Source organism: Trichechus manatus, unplaced genomic scaffold (assembly GCF_000243295.1).
Source record: "Trichechus manatus latirostris isolate Lorelei unplaced genomic scaffold, TriManLat1.0 scaffold00078, whole genome shotgun sequence".
Taxonomy (NCBI): Eukaryota; Metazoa; Chordata; class Mammalia; order Sirenia; family Trichechidae; genus Trichechus; species Trichechus manatus.
The window spans coordinates 10,859,771-10,873,402 of NW_004444014.1; the positions used below are offsets into that span (position 1 = coordinate 10,859,771).

General features: G+C 49.8%; 1 protein-coding gene across 50 annotated transcripts in view; it reads left to right on the forward strand.

Moving 5' to 3' along the window:
* Positions 1 to 13,632, forward strand: part of CELF4 (CUGBP Elav-like family member 4) — a 343,629-nt gene that overhangs the window by 87,435 nt on the left and 242,562 nt on the right. For 47 of the 50 annotated variants that reach the window (XM_012556802.1, XM_023735393.1, XM_023735392.1 and 44 more), the window contains exon 2: positions 9,234 to 9,268. The exons of the other annotated variants lie outside the window; for them this stretch is intronic. In XM_012556802.1, coding sequence (XP_012412256.1) covers positions 9,234 to 9,268 — 35 coding nt within the window. The remainder of the gene's footprint in view (positions 1 to 9,233; positions 9,269 to 13,632) is intronic. 50 annotated transcript variants of the gene reach the window in all.

A 13,632-nucleotide genomic window follows, 5' to 3' on the forward strand; every position in this document is an offset into this window, starting at 1 on the left:
GGTTTATTTAAGGAGCCAGCCCTCGGCTTTGATAAACTATCGCGCCTCGGCCCTGGTTTATAGCTTCTGTGACGGGGAGAAGAGAATTATTTATGGCCCCCCTAACTGGGTGTGATATCAGCCATGGCTATTATCGAGGCTAGTTCATCACCATAAAATAAGAAGTGTTCTTCGGGTCAAGGGTCTGCGCGGTCGCTCCTGTGGGTTCAGAGAGATGGGGGAGGGGGGGCAGTGGAGGGAGATATACGGCTGGCTGAGTATCTAAAGATAAATGGAAATATGTTCGTGTTTGTGGGCATAATTTAAAGAATTTATAAATATACCGTGTTTAAGCTTATACAATCGGCTGCTTGGAGGCACGTATGTTCTCTATGTATGGTCACCCATGCTTACACAGGCACGTTTATATTCTTACCAAGCAAAGCGTATGTAAACACACGTTTCCATTTCTGCCCCGCAGCGGGAAAGGTTAACCAGGTGGACAGAAAATGCAACCCGGTCGGGGCAGCCTGCCTTTTCATCAAAAATCCTTCTTTGCGTATTTAGGAGTGGGGGATGCTGTGTTACACGGGGTCTGCTTTCCATTAGGACAGCCTTTGTATTATATGTTGGTATTTTTGATCGCAAAGCACGAGACTGAGTCATCTTAATAACATACCCACGATGCAAATGTATGGAGATCGTGCACCGCACAGATTTTGTGTGGAGTCCCAGCTCTGGCAGGGTGGGCCATTCCCCAGTTGGATTTTTAGTGGCGTGGCTACATGCACATATATTATAGTAATTGCTTTCTGGGTGCCCGCTGTAAGATGACAGAAATATGCTCCACGTCGCCCCATGTTATGTGTGAAGCATAAAGCCATACTGTAAGATAATCAAAGCTTCTGAGAAAGGTTTGTGCTGATAAATAAAGTGTTTATAGTACTTTGTTTTGGGGGAACATTGTGATAGATATTTTCGAGCCACCCAAATGGAATAGAAAATGCCACATTGTTATGGGAGGCCCTTCATCAGCTTGAGAGAGATTGCTGGGGAGTTTCGTGACTGCTAAAATCCGGGAATCAGGTGGGGAAACAGAAAGAGAGAAGATGAGAGGGGAAGGTTTCGGATTTTTAAGAGGGAGAGGCCAGAGACTAGGAGAATTTCAGGAGCAAGTGTGGATTGCTCGGGATCTAACATTAACTTGTGGTTGTTTATTTTACATATAATAGAATATCTAAATGATGGAGTGTATTAGTTCTTTAATAATTTATAGAAATACTTTCATGTTGCAGTAATTACATTAAAGGTCACACATCAAAGGTAATTTGGTTGAGCAGCTGTGATGGTTTCTCAGAAGCAATCAATATCACTGTCCGTGGTGCTGATTTCACCAAGGGGCCTGCCAGATTAAAGAAGGCTTATTACCAGGCAGAAAGGCCCAGGGGAAATCAGAAGCACATTGGAGCGAGGCGCCAGCCCCCCTTCCACCGATAATTAACACTGTTCCCCATAATCTGTGCTAATCCTTCATACTGGGAGATCTAGTGGCATTTTTTTGAAATCACAAAGACAAGTTGGGCAAATTTAGGAAAAAGAGCAAAAAGAAATATGCATGTATGTTGGGAGATGGGAGGGGCTATGCTAGGGGCCAAGAGAGGAGCTAAAACAGAGCCTAGAGTCCTCTTGCTGTGACTGAAATGCTGTCCTTTCTTCAGCAGCCTCATGGGGAGACTTATGGCCTCAAATATTTACCTCATCAGACAGTTTGCAGGGTAGGCACAGCCCACAGGGTGAGGAATGGGGAAAAGAGGATCACAGCTCGAAGTTACCAGGGTACATTGTCCCTGCACAAACTCACATTGAGACAAATGAAAAACAAAATGATCAAATAAAATTATGCTTTAGACTGGAGTCATTTGATTCCAGAGAGTGGAACTGGTTGTTATTATTTTTGGTTAATTCTCTCCTTTGAGATCAGAGAAAGGGTGTTGCTCGCTCATACAGAAACAAGACCAAGAAATATGCTCTCACTAAACCAAATAATAGGCACTCCCATCAGCTGAGGGGGTCCTCATAGATGCCTGTTTGGATGAGGGGCAGGTGGGAGACCTCTTCTTGTCTGGGTGACCACACTAGGTGCCCCAGCCAGAGCACCGGATGTCTGACTAAGAAGAGTAAAATTGAAAAGAACCTGGAAAACTGGTAACCTCAGCAATTTAGGTGCTTTTCAAGACTTCAAAATCCATTAAAATCAATCCTCTATTTTCTCTTAGAGGAGAGAAATGGGGGAGAAGATAGTACGGGCAGCCTATTCTGTTTCCAGGCAAGTTACAGAGCTGGTGTCCTGTTGCCAGTGAGGAAAATAATCCCACTGTAGTCACACACACACACACACACACACCGCCACCACCATCACCACCAACAACAACAACAGAGACAGAAGAGAGACACCTCTCATACATGCCTTCATTTGGGGGCTGAGATGGGGCTCTGGCATTTCTGTTGGGTTGAGTGGAATCTCAGAAACCAGAACCACAATGGCTGTTCTTGCAAATTGGAAGTCAGTTTCCCCAGTAGCTGGCCTAATCAAAGCCCCTCAGTGACTGATGGAGTCATCCCTGGGCCACTGTCACAAATGGATTATTATTTCTGGAATGATCTGGAATGATTTCAGTAGAATGAGATTACTAAACCATGAAGCCTCATCAGGGTCTTTTCGAGCAGTGTCTTCTGCCAGCATGTAGGCAGAGGATTCTACTTTTTCTAGATTCTCTGTCTCTCTCCCACACTCTTGATCTCACTGTCTGCCTCCTGCCCCTTTTCAGCCCATACCCTACTATTCTCAATGCCTTGTCCACCACTTGTAAGGTAGAGGTTCAACATGGGGCAGTTTCTCAATTCATCAGCAAGTATATCCTGAGTATATCTAGGGTCTGTGCTAGGTGGCAAACACAGAGATAAGAAAGACACATCCCCTCCCCTCTTGGAGTTGCCAATTGAGTTGGAGACAGAAGTGTATATAATCAATGATGTAATAAAAAGTATAAGATGGCACATGTTATTGTAAAATGGGTACTATGGCCAATTGTGCAATAATAACAGTTAATTTTTATTAATATTAATAATGTGTTGTTAATATTTGTTAATTATATTTGTAATTATAATCAAATTGGTATTATTAGTATCAAGCAGTTACCATATGACAGACATGATGTGGAGCCCTTTACCTCCATTACTTAATTTTATCTTCACAACCACCTTATGAGGACCATATTATTATCCCCCATAGATGAGGAAACCAAGGTTTAGAGAGATTAAGCAATTTGCCAAAGGTCATGCAACGAGTAAATGGCCAAGCCAGGACAAGCCCTGGTTTGCTACCAAAGCCCAGGATGCCCACCTGTCCTCTCTAGCATCAGTTGCTATAGGAGTGTAGAGCGGACCAAGATGACTATGGAATGCATGAGCTGGGAAGAGGTTTTGTTCAGGATATGGGCAGAGTGGGAATAGAGAGTTGGGCGTGAGATAGGTGCATCAGATGAGAGCACCAGTCTGAGCAACAGCCTGGAGATTAGGCACACGTGACAGGCAGGGCTGTGAGCTGACCCACCTGGCTGATCGGGAGTCTCACGCAGGTGAGGAGGGTCCTACCCTGAGAGCTCCCGGGCCTGAGTGTGCATGGGAGACCTCTTGGAAGAATTCTGCTCCTTAGAATTGGCCCCTGATGCTTCATCCCAGCTCCTCCTGCCCTCGCCACTTTGCTGAGAACTTTCTTTCAGAAGAGCCCATCTGCTTCCAAAGTTAGAAATGGAGGGCCTCAAGGGAGAGGCTCCAATTAGAGAAAATCAGGTGATAGGACAGGCAGTGGGCAACACTTTGCTCCTCTGGCAGCAGAAAGGGCTCCTCATCATGTCTGGTGCCTTCATTTGGGGGCTGGGTCCAGTTAGCAGGAGGCCTGGGGGCCTGAGAAGAAGGAGCAGGAGAGGGAGAGGGGAAGAGAGGGAGCTGGTGGAAGAAGGGGGCAGGGGACAGGAGTGGGAGCTGTAGCTGCTTGGTAAACATTAAAGTTCCAACTCACTAGTTAAAGATTGGCTTTTGTGTCCTCACTCCGGCGACCCTAGAATACAAAGCAAACCAACACTCTTCCCTGGCTGCCTCCCACCCCCACCCCCTCATGTCAGCTCAACAGACATGCAATATCCCTGCCATCACTCCCAACTCAGGGCAACAGCAACTCAGGACCGGTCATTTCCATGGAAATTCAATGTGACCTTCTTTGAGTTTACTGGGAAGGATGTTAATATGGAAAATTAAAAAAGAAAACAAAGAGCTCAATTGGATTTCTAGCACCTCTGTCTCGGGGTGTCTCTTCTGACTTTCTCCCCCTTCCTCCCACTTTCTTTTTCCTGAGTCCCATTTTCTCTTCCTTCCTTTGCCTTTTCTCTCTTCTCTTTATGCCTTTGTTTCCTCCTTTTTCTCTCCTTTCTGGTTATTTTCCTCTTCCTCTTTTTTTCTCTCATTCTCTTTCATCCTTTCTCCCTTGTCTCTCCTCTCTCTTCTCTCCTCCTTTCCTAAAGCCCTCCTTCTCTCTCCTTCGGCCCCCCACCTCTATCTTGTCACCCACAGGAGGCTCTGGGAGACCTCTGCCTACTCATGGGGGCTTCCCTGACAAGGCCCATCTCCCTCCCTGACAGCCCTGCCATTGACGGATCCATCTAATTTTTATGTACAACTGTAAAGATGAATGATAAGTAGAAAGGATGCAGGCAAGAGCGAGATGAATAAATTATAAAGGGCAAAAGATGACAAGACAGGGGTCCCCAGAGACAGTGATATGATAACAGAAACTAAAGACGAATTTATGATGGATGGAGTTAGCATGTACGGAGACTGTTAGTTCTTTGGGGTAGTTTTACAACTTCTAGTGAATGGCACAATCAAAGCGTTCCATTTTAGAGATGTGATGTATTTCCACTTGTCTGTCCTGGGTGCAGAGTGTGTGGTTTTGTCTCTAAACAGTGAGCCTGGGTTCCCCTTCAGCACTTGTGTCTTCTCTCCCAATCCCTACCACCTTCTCTATCTGCTTCAGATCAGAGCCACTAGCCAGATCCCCACGGAGCCCCACTTCCCTGGTTCTGGTGTCCTTCTTGCTGAGAACTGGACAGCCAGGTGGCTGTTCTATGGTAGGGAGGGAAGAGGTCTTCAAGAGTGTTTGAGTCATGGGGGCCCCACCAGCATCTTCTCTGCATCTCCCACCTGACCTCTTTGGGGAAATGAATGACATATCTTTCTTTTTTTTCCCTATATTCCCTAGAAAGAATGATTCATCTGTCCTTTTAAGGGGTGATTTTGTGGTTTTGCTTCCCAGGGTACAGCTGACAATGTCTGGAGACATTTTGGGTTGTCATAAGTGGGTGGTACTACTAGCATCTGCTGGGCAGAGGACAGAGATGCCGCTAAATATCCTACAATGCACAAAGAATAACCCCTGACAACCAGAACTATCTGGTCCCAAATGTCGGTAGTGCTGAGATAGAGAACTCCTGTCCTAGGGCCAGAGAGCCAATAGGTCAGGAAGAAGACAGAACAGTGAGGTCCTGGGCAGAGCATTCCTCTCTCTCACTCACTGGTTCTCGTTCATTTTGGGGACAAGCTCAGAAGTCCTTAGAGTGCTAGAAGGGGAAGAGTTTATTGAAGGAGGCATTCACTCAAATGGTATAAGAATTGAGGAGCAGTGGGCCACAGGAGCGTATAGAGCCCACCTCCAGGCATGAAAGACCATTTGGGGTTGGCAGTCATGCACACTCACGCCCGCAGGCCAGATTTTGCCCAAAGGCTGCCAGTTTTCAGCACCAACTTCCAGCTCAGCTCTCGCATTGTAATTGGGTGGTATCTGTGATCCAAGTGAGATGAAGTTGAGTTTGCTCATGACAGAGCTGGGACCAGAACCTCAGCCTCCTGTGGGGATTCTCCATCTCCTCCCTCCAGAAGAGTCTCCATCCTGACAGGAAACAGAAACCTGGCAGGCATCTGTCGAGTTCAAACTTTCCAGTCCAGCAGCCCTCCACCACAAGACACCAACCATTCCACAGACACAGCCAGGGATCCTGTGCTGGTCCCATTAGGCAGAAGGAAACACCAGGGTTCCAAGAGGGAACCTTTAAATCCAGAGACTGAGGGCCAGGGGCTGCCTCTCCTCTTCTACACCGTGGCCCCAGCCCCAGTCCTGTGCCCACTGCTTTCATCTTCACTCTTCCCCACAGAACCATCTCGAAGCCCTTCCTCATTGAGGCTTTGTCCACACTGTTCCTCCCTCCTAGATGACCCACCCTCCTTTTCCCTGCCCCTCCCGTACTGGCCTGGGGCTCCCCATTTTTCAGGAGAGTGACTCTTAACCCCCCTAGGGGCCACGTCTCCCTTTGGGGACCCCAGTGCTAAGCCTAGGCCTGGCCAAAGTGCCAGAGAACCTCTGTGTCCATAGCCATCATATCCAACTTGAAGGAAATAAACAAGCAAGAGGGGACGTAAAAATCATTGTTAGAGCTGGGGCTGGGCGTCGGAAGCTGAACGCCAGGTCCAGCCCTGCCACCCACAAGCTGTGTGACTTTGGGCAGGGTCCCTGGGCCTCCACCTTCTGGACTATAAAAGGAAGGAGTGGACCCGATTGCAGCCAGAGTCCCTCCCAGTTCTGACAGTCTTTTAATATTAAGAATAATGGACTTGCCATTACTCACATGACTTAGGACGACAGGGAGCCGAGGGGAGAGTGGGAGAGCGAGGAAGATAGTGTCTCCTGTTTGCCACTGCCTGACGCCATTTGTGACAAGTGTAATAAAGCACAAGTCACATATGTCTCTCCCACATGCAAACCAACCAGACGTCCTGCTGCACCAGGGCCAGGGCAGGGGCTACGGTGAGAGGCTACGTTCCCGCCAGCTTGTCCAGCCCTGCCCCCTGTTCAGGTCTCCTTCTGAGGAGATCAAGCAGACTTTTCCCAGCTTTCTCCATCACTGGCCCAGGTGTGGTTTGGATCAAGGTTGCCATCACCTGAATCAGCAGCAGTAATGTTTACAGCTAACTTTCCCACCTTCCAGGTGCACAACCTTTGTATGTGTGTGTATGGGGTGGGGGTGGGCGGTGGTGGGAAGGAGATGAGATATGAGATAGGGTCTGACATTGGACAAAAATGAGTAAGACACGGCCCATTTCTGAAAAAGCTTACAATCTGGTATGGGAAGTGAGTATGAAGACAGCTGAAGATCAAGGAAATATCTGTAGGTGCCAAAAAATGGTAGTGATGGGAAGTGCCCAGGGTTCAGGTGAGAAAGACAAGGTAACAACCCAGGGTGTCCCGGGCGAGCCCACACACCTGCAGTGGCCTCCCTGCTTCCAGGCTCTCACCCCTCTGATGAAGTCTTCAAAGGACGGTCAAAGTTATCATGTGGGATAAAGATCTGATCACCTGAAAAGTCTTCCTGCTTCCCGTCACCCACACAATTTAGTCAGGTGGTCAACTCCCTCTCCCGCCACAAATCCTCCCAGCCCAAGGAGTTCTTGCCCAAACACAGCCTCTTTTCTCAAGCTTCTGTTTTTGTGGTTTTTGTATCATTCCCTTCGCCTGGAGAATTTCTGCTCATCCTTGGGCACCCAAATCCAACATTACTTCTTCTGTAAAGACTTTGCAATGCCCCTGACACTCACTGCTGTCCATCAGTCAGCCCCATGTTGCTCTGTAAACTCTAGTTTTCACATCTTGGAGTTCCAGACCCTAATTCATTCCTCTACCTGCTCATGTGCCTGGGACTGGTTCAGAGTGAGAGTAGGAGGGAGGGAGGGAGGCGGCTTCTGTCTCCACCCATCAACCTCGCTGGTCTGGGAATCTCCCAGGATACAGTAGATCCACTCTCGTGGTTCATCTTCCACCACCATCACCTCTATGCCCCTCTAGAATGTTTTCAGCCTAACCCACCCTTCAGGATTACGTTTGCAAAGTTGAGCAGATCTCACTTTGTGGCCGTGGTTGCGTGCAGGAAATGCTGTGCACTGGGTGTTTTTGCCTAGGCATTGGCAGCTGGCATGAGTCTAAGTGTCTGTGCAGGTGCTGACTGGAGCAAGAGGGCGTTCTCCAAGTGTGTGTGAGAGCAAGGTGTGTGTCAGCCAGAGAGAGAGCCTGAGGGTATCATAGGGGATGTGCTGCGTGAGTCTGGATGAGGCTGTTAAGGAGTTTGTTGACCTTTTGCCAGAAATCAAGGCCGGGAACCAGAATGTCTCTGTGAGCTCCTGGTCCAGGGTGGATGTATTTTAGGGTTGGAGGGATTGCTGCTAGGGAGCATGTGTGTGGGAGAGCAGAGGGCCCAGTGTCTTGGATGCTGGCCTGCATGGGCAGATGCATGGGAGCGAGGTTCCGGAATGGTGGGCTGCCGTGGATACAGGCAAGTGCCCATGTGCCAGGAGGAGAAGGCGTCGAGAAGGCAGGGTCGCCATCAATGTGGGCAACTCTGGGGGGTGATGGCAGAAGGAGGTATTGTTCTCTTTTCTTAAGTTCCTCAGAAAATAGTTGTTGTGAAAATAAAAGCACCGGAGACCAGGGAAATGACATGTCTCTCAGGACCCCAGAGTGGAGCAGTGGTTAAGAGCTGGCAGCTAACCAAAAAGTTGGCGGTTCAAATCCACCAGCCGCTCCTTGGAAACCCTATCGGGCAGTTCTGCTGTGTCCCATAGGGTCGCTATGAGTTGGAATCAACTTAACAGCAACAGGGTTTTTTTTGTTTTTTTTTTTAAGTTCTCAAGACCCCAGAGTATTGGAGTTCAAGTGCACATTTTGATCAAAGGCATTTGTGGTATATTCTCAATGAACCACTAGGGGGCGCCAGGCAGGTGGCTTCCTCTCCTAGTGCCTGAGCGGGCATAAGGCAAGTGTATTTAAACGTGAGCCTGGTGCGCCCAGCTCTGTGCTCTTCTCCAAGCACTCCAGTCCACCCTTGAGACCACTTACAGCCTGCGAGCAGGACACCAACCAGCTGGATGACTGGGGACAAGCCACCTAGCCTTTCAGGGCCTCCATTTCTTAATTACTATAGTGAAAATCATAAGGGCAGGTCTTTATGGAGTCCCTGAATGGTGCCAATAGTTAACAGGCTTGGCTGCTAACCAAGAGTTTACAGGTTCCAGTCCACCCAGAGGCACCTCGGAAGAAAGGCCTAGAAATCTACTTCCAAAAAATAAGCTATTGGAAACCCTTTGAAGCACAGTTCTACTCTGACACACTGTGAGTTGGAATCGATTTGTTGGCAAGTGTTTTCTAAACCCCTTATACGCTATGGATTGCTATAAACAATCAAAGTATTATTATTAATGATAAAACAATGATGTGAGTGTGGATGACCTTCAGGGTCTTTTGCCACAGTAAAATCCTGTGACTCCTAATTCATACATGAAATAATCAGAGGACAATTAAATATAAAATGGTCAAATACGTGATTTGGACTATATGTCCCGTTACATTTCAGAAAAGGGAGATGACTGCGAGCTGGAGTGATCATAAAGGGCTCCGTGGAGGAGGAGAGAATCCGGATGTGTGCATCAGGGAGAGGAAATTGGAAAGGCAGTAAGAGGGAAAGGCTTTGGGAGGAGTGAGGGATGAGAACGGGAGGCTGTGGCTGGAAGGCGAGGAAGTGCTTCTCTCCCACCACAGCCCTCCAGCACCACCAGCCCCTTCCAGCCTGCAGGTTTCAGTCAACCCCAGCAGACAGTCTTCCCATCCCAGCATCCTGTACACCCTGGCCATGGCTTCAGGCCCCAGCACTTACAGGCCTTTCTCCCTCCAGAAAAGGCCCTGCCTCCTTACCACTCACCCACCGGAATCCTCCCTGGGTTTCAAGACTTCAGTCTGAGCTCCTGCCTTCCTCTCTGAGTTCTCCCAGACTGCTCTAACCCACATCCGTCTCCCCTTCTCTGAGCTTCCACAAGCCACCAGTGCGTGAAGTCTAAATCCTAGTCAAAGTGTGCACCTCAGACCAGTGCCTCAGCATCGACTGGGGGCTTGTTAGAAATGCAAGATCATGGGCCCCACTCTGGACAGTCTGAGGCCTGTCACTCCCAGACAGTGTTTGCCTGCAGCTCAGAGCAGAGCCCAATACGGATCTGTAAGAAGCCCTAGTAACTCAAATGGTTAAGGGCTTGGCTGCTAACCAAAAAGTTGGTGGTTCAAACCCATCCAGCAGCTCCGAGGGAGAGAGACCTGGTGATCTGCTGCCATAAAGATTACAACCCTAGGAAATCGTATCAATTCTACTTTGTCATATGGAGTTGCTGTGAGTTGGAATCGGCCCGACCGCACCCAACAACAACAGTTTCCAGTGTGTTCCAGAGCTGCTTCTTCACTATAGCACTGCTAACTCATTGTGTTTATCCCAACTACTGACGTGATTTCTAATTTCGTAGGATTTGTTGGGGGAGGGGAGGAGTTCAGTCCCTTAGTTACCATAATTCTATCATCTGTATCTTTCTGGAGCGTGTATCCTTCTGTGCCTCTATGTGTGGCTTAGGTATTAAAGAATCGAAGGCCACGGTGCCGCCAGACAGCTGCCCCCATATCACACTCCTTCATTCCCTGGTTGGTTTCCCCATCGTGCACTCTTTTGGGCAGGTCCATTGAGAGGCATGTCACTGGGGTTGGCCAGTGCTCAGGGCCAGCAGCAATGGTGCAACTTTATTTTTCAGAGACTAAAGCATGACCTCTCGTGGTCGGTTGTAAGGGGATGTGGGCTGATGTGTATGTGCTACACATCAACACTGCTTGAGGATGAGAATGTACCCTCATGATTAGCTTCAGCTCGACTGGACTGGGAGCTGGGGAGGGAGGGTCAGGGAGGGCCCCAGGTCAACCCATGCCACCCTCTGCTCCTGAGGCCCTTCTTCGTGGCCACTGCCAGCAGCATCAGCACGAGGAAAACCCCTTACTGGTATTGCTGTCCCACAAGATGGCAAGTCTCTGGTCAGAGTGCTCAGGCAGAGTCTGAGTCACCTGGCAGGGCAATGCAGGCAGTCCCTACATTGGACCAAATCACTTCTAGGGGATGAGCTAAGGTCTCATGATTTTGCCGCTGTTTTACTTGCTTCTCCATCATAAAGGGCCCAGTCCCAGTCCTCTGTCTCAGCCAAACCCTGCTGTCCTGCACTCCCCAGCCTCTACCCTGGAGGAAGTCCTCGTGACCACTCTAGCCCTCCCCCATCTCTGCCTTCTCTGAAGACCCTCAGGACTTAAAGACCACACTCGCCACGCCACTAGACAGGCTCAGGCCCCAAGTTCGGTCAACCCAGATTTCAAACTCTGATCCACCACTCTGAGCTGTGTGACCTTGGGCAAATTACTTCACTTCTCTGTGCCTCGGTTTCCTCATCTTAGTCCTGGGAATGCCAAAGGTGCCTTTATCCAGGGGCTATATACGGATGTTGTTGTTAGTAGCGGCCATCGAGTTGGCCCTGACTCATGGCAACCCCATGCACGACCGAACAAAATGCTGCTGGGTCCTATGCCATACCCATGATGAGTTGCAGACTGGATCATTGTGATCCAAGAGGCTTTCATTGACTAGTTTTTGTTAAGTAGATCATCGAGCTTTTTTCCCTAGTCCACCTTAGTCTGGAAGCTCCACTGAAACCTGTGCAGCATCATAGCAACACACAAGCTTCACTGACAGATGGATGGTGGCTGTGCTTGAGGTGCATTGGCCAGGAATTGAACCCGGGGGTTCCACATGGAAGGAGAAGAAAATTCTACCACTTAACGAACTACCACTGCCCCCTGTTTACAGATAGCGGGACATGATGCGTGCGCAGCACTGAGCACCCTGCTTGCACTGTGGAAAAATGCAAAGTAATGGTCTCCCTGCTGCTGCTGCTATTGCTGTGGTGATTCTCTCTCCCTGAGAGGAGCCAGTGTCCCTATCTGGCCCCTTCAGCTCCACCCCCGTCTGCTCTGGGCTGGAGAACAGCTGACCCAGGGTGCATAGCAGCAAGCCCTCCTGCTGCACAGCCTAGCACAGGGCTGGCCGTGTGGCGAGACCAGCACACCCCACTGAATTGAAGCCAGTGTGGGAGTGCGGGGCCTGGAACATCTGCAGAGGCCTCTGGTCCCGCCCTGCCAAGGCCTGGCCGTGCTGGAAGAAGATGGTTCAAGATTGCCGCCGTCATGCCCCCATGTGAGGTGGTAGATAAATGTGTCCTAATGGTTTGCAAAACCCCCGGACGGGCCCTACATACCTCCCTCACCACTCCCTGTTCAGCACCCCTGCCAAAAAAAGGGCAGCACCCCTGGAATCTGAGTAAGGAGAGCCCAGAAGATCAAAAACCCGAACCAGTGAGAACAGGAACAGAACTGTGCCCTGGATGCCTGCTTGTTCTTGATGGTCTGGGAGGCCTTCAGGGCAGGGAGGCTGAGGGGTCTGCAATGAATATGCATTCCGTCTCTCCCAGAAGCCCTGACAGCTGGCACCCGACAGCTGGAACTGCTCAGAGCCTGAGAAAAGGTTTTTAATTCAATTCAGCAAGTGTTTCCTGAGCACCCACCAGAAGCACGACCCTGTGCTAGGTGCTGCTTGGCAGGTGGAAGTGAGGAGAAGGCGAGCACCTTGCTGCCCCATGGGGGCTTTCCCTCCTGCAGAGGAGAAAAGATGTACATGCCAAGCAATTAGAGGACAATGAATTGATACTTCTGGCTGAAATTTCGAGCTCTTAGTGGTTTGGGAATGCTGCAAGGTGGTGACTGCTTGCCGAGTGCCTTCCAGGAGCCGGAAGCACTGGGCTCTGGGGACACTGTCCTCTGAGGGACAGGAGGATTGGAGGTGAGAGGGATAGTGTGAGGAAGGCAGGGAGGAGGGCGGGAGCCAGGGTGTGTGTGGAAGATGGTACTGACGGGAGCTCAGGGCGCTCAGAAAGGGGTTGGGCATCATGAGTACGGGCGCTAGAACCAGAGTAGGAAAGGCCTTTAACATCCCACTGACGAACTCCAGTCTCTTTTCTTTGGGTACGTGGGAGCCATTGAAGCTTCTTGAGGGGAGGCACGGCAGACTTGCAGGGGCGAAGCTTGAGCCAGTCCTGACGAGAAACCAGAGGCCGCGAGGTGGCATCAGGAATGGGCAGTGGGGAAGCTGGAGAGCCTTCCTGAGTCTCCCTGAGCTGTGTCAGGAGCAGCCTCGAATGGGCAGAGTTGGCACACCTGGGGCAGGCAGGGGCTGGCATAGGCTGCTCACCTGGTCCTGATGCTGCCCAAGTCAGGGCAAGTCCGGCTGGTGGAGGGTTTAGGGGAAATGTGGCTCTCTCTGAGCCCCTGAGGCTGGTAAGGGGAACATGCATCACCCTCACCTCATGGAGGACCTCTCCCACCTTGAGGCGGATGTCTCTGTGCAGTTCACACAGGGCTGGGGAGCTTCCTAACCACCTGACAGCACAGCAGAATCACCAGGGAGTCTCTTTAACATTCAGATTTGTAACAAATGGCAAAGAAGGATGGGGGCTCAGCATCTCTGTCTTTGCACACGCACGTGTGTACTCAAACACACACACACACACACACACACACACACAGATCTATGAAGTTTGGGTATGGCCCAGGAATCTCTGTGTTGCAAACACTCCCCAGTGGTTCCA